Source organism: Babylonia areolata, chromosome 15 (assembly GCF_041734735.1).
Source record: "Babylonia areolata isolate BAREFJ2019XMU chromosome 15, ASM4173473v1, whole genome shotgun sequence".
Taxonomy (NCBI): domain Eukaryota; kingdom Metazoa; phylum Mollusca; class Gastropoda; order Neogastropoda; family Buccinidae; genus Babylonia; species Babylonia areolata.
In genome coordinates this window covers 22916205-22926204 of record NC_134890.1, presented here as the reverse complement: position 1 = coordinate 22926204, position 10000 = coordinate 22916205, and the positions used below count along the sequence as shown (strand labels likewise).

The window sequence follows — 10000 nt, the reverse complement described above, 5'->3', positions numbered from 1 at the left end:
AATATTATATATATGACTTATAGATATATATTTTTTCTCATTCACTTGACTATTGGATGACTATAATCAATGACTACTGAATACGAATTCCGAATGTTCTCCAAATGACAAAATTCTTTTGAAGTTGTTGCCATTTCATTGGTGATGAAAAATAATATTTTCGCATCTCTTTTAGTCTGATATTCCAGGGATTAAAACTGTTTTGAGCTTTCTCTGTAATGTCCATGTGTTCTGTGTGGCTTGTTCAGGATTAAAGAGGCTATGCCAGTCTTGAATAAAAGCAAATTTGTGTTTGCACATTTCTTCTGTCTTTGCTGCTGTGTGCACATGTAAAATGATCGGTATAAGGACAGGCCCGGCGCTTCCTTTCTTGGGGAAGTGTCTGGGTTTGTTCCAATGTACCTTTTATTTACCTGTGTGCTACCTGAATCGGTAGCGTAAGCAGCACTGACTTGAAGTTGTGTACCTTCTGAATGGAGAGAGTTACCACTCTTTACTATTTGTTTTGAGCTTTCTTGGTTTTTTTTTCTTTTGTTGCTGTTTGTTTCTTTGTTTTTGTTTGTTTTTTGTTTTTGTTTTTTTTGTTTTTTTGTTCTTTTTGTTCTTCTCCTTTTTTGACTTACTTGTGTAAACAAAGTGAGTCTATGTTTTAATCCGGTGTTCGGTTGTCTGTGAGTGTGTGTGTGTGTCTGTGTATGTGTGGTAAATTTTAACATTGACATTTTCTCTGCAACTACTTTGTCAGTTGACACCAAATTTAGCATAAAAATAGGAAAAATTCAGTTCTTTCCAGTCATCTTGTTTAAAACAATATTGCACCTCTGGGATGGGCACAAAAATAAAAAAAAATAAATAAATAAAGAATGAAGCCTAATTATATGCAAACTGCATTTACTGTTATATTTGTATTTTTTTGTATTCCCTAAACTTGGCACTTTGATCTGATATTCTGACCCAACAACTAGAGCAGTCATTATTATCATTTTTTGTTCAAACAGGAACTTCTTTTGCTAAGCATGGAAGTTTTATTTATTTTGCAAACGTTTTGGTGCAGATAATAAAAAAGGGAAATTACTCTGTAATTAATGCTAGGGGACTTAATTTATCACAAGTGAGCCTTGAAGGCCTTGCCTCTCTTGTTTGTTTTGTTTTGTTTTTTGTTCTTCTCCTTTTTTTTCTTAACATAACTTGCCAATATCTGTGACAGTGTTATCTCTGGCTCTGCTCCTCCTTATCTCCAGGACTTCCTCCAGATCTATATTCCGTCTCAGTCTCTGCGTTCCATCTGTGTGACACTCGCATTTTTTTTTCTGTCTGTCTCTCTCTGTAAGGTCTGCAGCAGTGGGTGAGAGTGGATGTACAGTTTGAATTTCCAAACACTGTAAACAGGGTGCACAGTTTACTGGCGATAATTCTAGAGTTGTTTATTCTTCATCTTGCAACTGATGTATTAATGTCCGAAACTTACTGGCTTACAAGCACAACTGAATAGTCTATTTTGTGCTGCAACTTCACTTCAGTTGAAAGCAAACATGTCAAAAAGTAATATAACTGTTTTTAGAAAAGGTGGGTATTTAGGTATTAGGGAAAGATGGACATATAACCGATTGATGATGCATGTAGTAAATGTATATAAATACTTTATTTACACCAAAGATTCAGTCACTATTTGCATGTCAGGTTGCAGACTGGGATCAGAAACAAAAGCAGTCTGTGTCAATCCAATAACATTATTTTTATGTTACAAAGAGTTATAAAGAACTGTCAAGATTTGACCAAATCACCCAGTGTCAAAAACACAACACATACTAAAACAAATCTGGACCTGGATGTGAAAAATTTAATATAACAAACATTTCAGGCAGGCAAACCATGTTTTAAGGACATCAGAAAAAAACACATTCAAACTGGAATCAATCGTAAAGCTAGCAAAATAAAGGAGACCAGCTAAAACACTCATACAAACTGGGTGAATCTGTAAGGCTCACTTTAAGATGAATTCCCATGGACACAAAACACTCTACACAAAATGTAAACACTAGTTCTGTTCAAATAAAACAGCCAGCCCCTACCCCCACCTCACTCCAACCATCATCTGCCACAACAAACATCTCCTTATAGCACAACAATAATATTGGCTTTTAAAAAAAAAAATGTTTAAATAAAATCAATTAATCCAAAAAAACAAAACAAAATAAAGTAAATCAACAGTCATAAACATATAGAGACAAACTCTTAAGTTTAGTCAGCTTTCAGGTTTCATGTTGCAAAATTGATGCAAATCCATACGCGCACGCACACACACACACACACTTTGACACACACACACACACACACACACACATAGTGCATTTGCGTGCACACACAGAAAAACGCATCTTAAACTAGCACCTGCAGAACTGACTTGATCATAACACACTTTTTCAAAAGAATTGTGCAAACTTTTCCATAATCAAACACACAACTGTCACTGATCTGAGACAATACCACTCACTAACTTCCTGCAAATACATGCGTGCACACACACGCACGCACACACACACATATGCACACACACACACACACACACACACACACACACACACACACACACATATACACACATTTGTGCGCTCGCATGTACACACAGAAAAAAGCATCTTAAACTAGAACCTGCAGAACTGACTTGATCATAACACACTTTTTCAAAAGAATTGTGCAAACTTTTCCATAATCAAACACACAACTGTCACTGATCTAAGACAATACCACTCACTAATTTCCTGCAAATACATGCACACACACACACACGCACGCACACACACACATATGCACACACACACACACACACACACACACACACACACACACATATACACACATTTGTGCGCTCGCATGTACACACAGAAAAAAGCATCTTAAACTAGAACCTGCAGAACTGACTTGATCACAACACACTTTTTTCAAAAGAATTGTGCAAACTTTTCCATAATCAAACACACAACTCTCATTGATCTGAAACAATACCACTCACTAATTTCCTGCAAACACATGCGTGCGCACACACGCACGCACACACACACACATATGCACACACACACACATATACACACATTTGTGCGCTCGCATGAACACACAGAAAAAAGCATCTTAAACTAGTACCTGCAGAACTGACTTGATCATAACACACTTTTTCAAAATAATTGCGCAACTTTTTCCATAATCAAACACACAACTCTCATTGATATGAGACAATACCACTCATTAATTTTCAATTAAAATGTAAAGTCAGTCAATGATCACAAACCCAGATTCCATCAATTTTTCAAACAGAGTATAAAAAACAACAACAACCCATGAAATCTTAACACAAACATAATGATACACATTACACAAAGTTTAAGAACACAGAGACAGACTGAAAGAGAGCAAGAGATGGACGAACAGCAAAACTGTTCATGATTTAATAAAATTTTTAAAAAAATACAGAATGTGTTCTTTCACTATCCAGCAGTAGAAAATTTGATGGGCTTTTTGGTTATATACAGACACAGACAAAAGGGGCACAAAAAAAAAAAGAAGGAATTGTTATACAATGATGTCAAGCATATTCTGTTGGGAGGTAACAGAAAACCAACAAAACATCATGGGATTCCCCGTGCTGTGACTATACGGCGTAGGGACGCGTCTCCCGGGTGGCAGATGGGGGAGCCCTCCCTTTGGGGGTTGCACCAAATGATATGGAACAAGGTGCCGTGGACCCACATAGTCTAGGGGAAGGACAACTCGGATTTCAAACCCGGGCAGATGGAGTCCGTTAGCCTCAGCAGGCAGTCCTTCCAAGAGAAGGAAAACTCCCAAGAGAAAACCCGGCCAACTGTAAACCGTTACCAGAACAGGAGATCACCGAAGACGGCGCCACAGTGGCCTCTCTAAGGGGCGTGATCTAGTCAAAACCGGCTGTGCACGCACTCTACAACACATGGCTACGCAGACATCATGAAATTAAATCCAAGATGACACCATGTAACTCAAAACTGTACCACTACAAAATACCAGTATGCCTCCAGAATAAAAAAAAACCCAACAAAAGCCCTGAGAAATGTTTCAGCAATAACTGTCACAACTTCCCAACTGTAAATGGTGAGCAGCACTTGAACTGGCTTCTTTTCCAAAGAAAATGCACAAAAATAAAATGAAGTAAAAATGATTACACAAATAAACAAACATTTCAAAGCATACATCAAAATAAGACAATAAAAAAACCCATGAAAACCATAGGCAAGCTGAATATCACTATATCAAAGCAAACAAAACAACAACAGCACACACACACACACACACACACACGCACACACACACACACTACTGCACTACTGATACACACTATGACAATGTTCTGAATAGGTAACAGGTAGTAGTCCTTCAGGTGAGAACAACAACAGAAAATGACCGGGGGTGGTGGTGGTGGTGGGGGGACCCCTCAAGAAAATGGCCCCCTTTTCCTGAAATATCGGTACATGTAACACACAACACGAATTTCTGGGTCTGGGGAGTAATTTGTGCAAAGCACCCCACACATCCTGGCTGAGGAGGGATACAACACAACTGATACTTGTTGTTATTAATACCTTTTTTTTTCTTTTTAAAAAAAATTATAATTATTATTTATTTATCTGTCTATTTATGTATTTATTTAATTATTTATATACGCTTATCTATTATTTATCAACCTTTTTTTTTTTTTTCTCAAGGCCTGACTAAGCGCGTTGGGCTATGCCGCTGGTCAGGCATCTGCTTGGCAGATGTAGTGTAGTGTATATGGATTTGTCCGAACGCAGCGACGCCTCCTTGAGCTACTGAAACTGAAACTGATACTTGTGCGCTTTCCTCCCTTAAAGAGAGCTTAAAGTGCTTTACAATAAACATTAAACACACACACACAGCACACACGCGGTAGCTTAAAAAAGAAAGTAGAAAAAACAATAATGATTTGACGCACAAAAGCATCAAACAGATTCAAAGACTATGCCTAATATAATACACCTTTATTCATCCATTTGGATGGCACAATTTTATTTCACAATGGATGATTAGAAAGATATATTGTATCCCCCTCAACCAGCTCCTGCATTCGCGTCGCATCACACACACCACGGTCCCAACCTGATCTCTCAGACAACAAGCTCTGCAGACAGTGGACGAGGGTGGATGTACAGTTTAATTTCCAAATGGATGAATAAAGATGTATCATATCGATTCCCATCGATGACTGGTGCAATAGCCGAGTGGTTAAAGCATTGGACTTTCAATCTGAGGGTCCCGGGGTTCGAATCTCGGTGTCGGCGCCTGGTGGGTAAAGGGTGGAGATTTTTCCGATCTCCCAGGTCAATATGTGCAGACCTTCTAATGCCTGAACCCCCTTTCGTGTGTGTTCACCAACATGGAGTGGTAAAAACAGTCATACACGGAAAAAGCCCACTGGTGAACATACAAGTGAACATGGGAGTTGCAGCCCATGAACGACGAAGAAGAAGTATATTGCATCCCACCTCAGCCAGAATGCACGGTCCTGTAAATTGTAATCGCGTCGCATCACACACACACACACCGACACCGCGGTCCTAACCTGATTCCTCAGGCAGAGAGGTGTGCGGCAGGTAAGCGTGAGGGCGAGGGTGAAGGTGAGGGTGTGGGTGGAGGGGTGGGCACCTGGAGGGTAGCTGACAGGGAGGGGTTGAGCTCGTCCAGGTCCAAGCGGTTGTAGCGCATCCTGAGGAGAAGGAGGAGGGGCAGGGTCTGTGCACATGCCCCGACCAGCACCCAGTTCATCCACTCCGTGCCTGTAACACCACACGTTGTTGTTGTTGTTGTTGTTGTTGTTGTTGCTGCTGTTTGTGCTTCTTGTGTGTGTGTGTGTGTGTGTGTGTGTGTGTGTGTAGTGTAGTGTAGTGTGTGTGTGTAGTGTGTGTGTGTGTATGTGTGAACAGTTTGTGTGTGTGAACAGTTTGTGTGTGTGGTGTTTAGTGTGTGTGTGTGTGTGAACAGTTTGTGTGTGTGTGTGTGTGAACAGTTTGTGTGTGTGTGTGTGTGTGTGTGTGTGTGTATGTGTGTGTGAACAGTTTGTGTGTGTGTGTGTGTGTGTGAACAGTTTGTGTGTGTGTGTGAACATTTTGTGTGTGTGTATGTGTGTGTGTGAACAGTTTGTGTGTGTGTGTGAACAGTTTGTTTGTGTGTGTGTGTGTGTGTGTGTGTGTGTGTGTGTGTGTGTGTGTGTGTGTGAACAGTTTGTGTGTGTGTGTGTGTGTGTGAACAGTTTGTGTGTGTGTGTGTGTGCGAACAGTTTGTGTGTGTGTGTGTGTGAACAGTTTGTGTGTGTGTGTGTGAACAGTTTGTGTGTGTGTGTGAACAGTTTGTGTGTGTGCATGTGTGTGTGTGTGTGTGTGTGTGTGTGTGTGTGTGTGTGTGTGTGTGTGTGTGTGTGTGTGAGTGTGTAGTGTGTGTGTGTGTTGTTTACCACGGACACACCGACACACAGAGCCACGCACACAGACAACTAAAGACCATGTTAAAACACTGACACACTTTGTTTACACAAGTGAGTAAAAAAAAAATGGTGTTTTTTAAATGTCTTTTTCTTCATTTCTGATTTGATCTTTTTTTCATTCTTTTAACCCTTCTTTACCCCCTTCAATCAGCTTACAGTGGAGTGTCCGCCTAGGAAGTGAGACAATCTGAATGCACTGGCTTGAATCACACCGGCAGTCGCCAGTATTTTCTCCCCCTCCACTAGACCTTGAGCGGTGGTCTGGAGGCTAGTCGTTAGGATGAGACGATAAACCGAGGTCCCGTGTGCAGCATGCATTTAGTGCACGTAAAAGAACCCACGGCAACAAAAGGGATAACCCTGGCAAAATTCTGTAGAAAAGTCCACTTTGATAGGAAAACAAATAAAACTGCAGGCAGATAAAAAAAACAAAAAAACATGAAATACAAAAAAATAAAAGGGTGGCATTCTTGAGTGTAGCAACGCGCTCTCCCTGGGGAGAGAGAGCAGCTTGAATTTCACACCGAGAAAATCTGTTGTGATAAAAATAGTAATACGAATACAAAACTGTTCCCTCGCCCCAGCAAAACATCGTACCTATATTCGGGGCCATCATCATGAGGAGAAAGACCCCACCAGCAACGTTGTTCATCAGAGTCAGTACGCCATTGGCCGTCCCTTCCCCTGCTGGGTACACCGCTTCACACACAAGCTCGAACATCAGGGGCGTGGATGCGTACACAGCTGTGGTACCTCCCACAATGGTCACTGCAAATAACACTGAGAAAAAAAAAAAAAAAAACCACTGAAATACAGCATGTAATGAAGAGGTGAGATTCTGTACAGAATGTTCACACAGAAATAAACTGTTGAAAAAAAAACCCAAACAAACAAAGAATGGGTCTATTATTTCATGTACAAAATGTTTCAATGTGCAGTGGGGCTTTTTTTTGTGTTGTGTTGTGTGTGTGTGTGTGTGTTATGTTTGCTCCTTCATCCTTTTCTTCTGACAAACATTTCCCCCTGATTTGTCATTTTGAATGTCTTTTTTTTTCTTTTCTTTTTTTTTTTCTTTTTTTGGCGTTCGTTTAGCTATGCTGATTTGTCGTGTTGCTGTTACCTTTTTCAACAAATAAATGTCATAAAAAAAAAAAAAAGAAAGAAAAAAGAAAAAAAAAAAAATTCAAATCATGGAGGTTGGAATGCAGTGATTGAGGTGAAAGTAACACAAGGGGAAAACAGTCTGGGATACAGAGGGGAGGTAGCCTACTTCCGGGAGGCTATCAGCCGTAGCTACTTTCGTTTTCTCCACATAGGCGGATAGTAGTTTGCACAGGACACGAAAAGGACTCCCTGCCGGAGTCTGCAGTAGTGGGTCATGGTAAGTATGTTAGATAAACGTAATTTTAGGAAAAAAATTTCCTTTCTGCTTATGAAGGTTGGGTTGTGGTTACAGTGGTGAGAGTAACACACCGGGAAAAAAAAGAAACAGAAAAAAAAATTCTACAAATGGGGGTTGGGATGTAGTTATTGTGGTGAAAGTAACAAAAGGGAAAAAAAAATCTACTAATGGAAGTTGGGATGTAGTTATAGTGATGAAAACAACAAAAAGGTAAAAAAAATAATTTAAATCAAGGAGGTTGGAATGCAATTATTGTGGTGAAAATAACACGAGGGAAAAAAAAATTCTACAAATGGGGGTTGGGATGTAGTTATTGTGGTGAAAGTAACAAAAGGGAAAAAAAAAAATCTACTAATGGAAGTTGGGATGTAATTATGGTGATGAAAACAACAAAAAGGGAAAAAAAATAATTTAAATCAAGGAGGTTCGAAAGCAATTGTGGTGAAAATAACACGAGGAAAAAAAAAATTCTACAAATGGGGGTTGGGATGTAGTTATTGTGGTGAAAGTAACAAAAGGGAAAAAAAAATCTACTAATGGAAGTTGGGATGTAGTTATAGTGATGAAAACAACAAAAAGGTAAAAAAAAATAATTTAAATCAAGGAGGTTGGAATGCAATTATTGTGGTGAAAATAACACGAGGGAAAAAACAGAATTTTACTAAAGGAGGTTGGGATGTAGTTATTTGTATTTGTATTTCTCTTTTTATCACAACAGATTTCTCTGTGTGAAATTCGGGCTGCTCTCTCCCCAGGGAGAGCGCGTCGCTACACTACAGCGCCACCCTTTTTTTTTTTTTCCTGCGTTCAGTTTTATTTGTTTTTCCTAAGTGGATTTTTTTTTTTTTTTTTTTTTACAGAATTTTGCTAGGAACAACCCTTTTGTTGCCGTGGGTTCTTTTATGTGCGTTAAGTGAATGCTGCAAACGGGCCCTCGTCTCATCTTAATGACTAGCGTCCAGACCACCACTCAAGGTCGAATGGAGGGGGAGAAAATATTGGCGGCTGAGCCATGATTCGAACCAGCATGCTCAGATTCTCTCGCTTCCTAGGCGGACGCGTTACCTCTAGGCCATCACTCCACATGTGGTGAGAGTACGACAAAGGTAAACTGAACTTTAACCATACAGGTTGGGATGTTATCATGTAGTTACTGTGGTGGAAGCAACAAAAAAGTAAACAGAATTTTAATAATGGAGGTTGGAATGCAATTATTGAGGTGAAAGCAACACAAGGAAAAAAAAAAAAAGAATTCTATTAATCAAAGTTGGGATGTGGTTATATAGTGGTGAAAGTAACACAAAGGCAAACAGAATTTTTCCCATGGATATTGGGATGTAGTAAATGAAAGGCAATCAGAATTTAAGTCATGGAGGTTGGAAGGCAGTTATGGTGTTGAAAGTAACATAACACAAAGAAAAAAAAAAAGAATTCTGCTAATGAAGGTTGGGAAGAGGTTGCAGTGGTGAGAGTAAGAAAAAAGGTGAACAGAAGGAGGCTGAGAACGAGATGTAGTAATTGTGGCAAAAACCTACAACATGTGGGTGGGTGGATGGATGGGGGTGGGGTAGTGGGCAGGGGGTGGGGGGAATGGAATCCATGAAGGCAGGGACTCAGCTATAAATAGTGAAAGAGGCACACAGGGGAAAGTAGAGTGATGGGCCTAGAGGTAACGCGTCCGCCTAGGAAGCGAGAGAATCTGAGCACGCCGGTTCGAATCACAGTTCAGCCGCCGATATTTTCTCCCCCTCCACTAGACCTTGAGTGGTGGTCTGGATGCTAGTCAATTGGATGGGGGGATGATAAACCGAGGTCCTGTGTGCAGCATGCACTTAGCGCATGTAAAAGAACCCACGGCAACAAAAGGGTTGTTCCTGGCAAAATTCTGTAGAAAAAATTCCACTTTGATAGGAAAAACAAATAAAACTGAATGCAGGAAAAAAAAAAAAAAAAAAAAAAAAAAGGGTGGCACTGTAGTATAGCGACGCACTCTCCCTGGGGAGAGCAGCCCGAATTTCACACAGAGAAATCTGTTGTGATAAAAAAGAAATACAAATACATATACAAAATAC

General features: G+C 39.9%; 1 protein-coding gene across 1 annotated transcript in view; it reads right to left on the bottom strand.

Annotated features, from left to right (window-relative positions):
• Window positions 1-1818: 1818 nt before the first annotated feature.
• Window positions 1819-10000, bottom strand: part of LOC143290492 (solute carrier family 49 member 4-like) — a 33254-nt gene continuing 25072 nt past the window's right edge. Inside the window, exons 12-13 of the mRNA XM_076599990.1 lie at window positions 7124-7306; window positions 1819-5822 (exon numbers count right to left, since the gene is read on the bottom strand). Of these exons, the coding sequence (XP_076456105.1) occupies window positions 5617-5822; window positions 7124-7306 (389 nt within the window). The 3' untranslated portion in view covers window positions 1819-5616. The remainder of the gene's footprint in view (window positions 5823-7123; window positions 7307-10000) is intronic.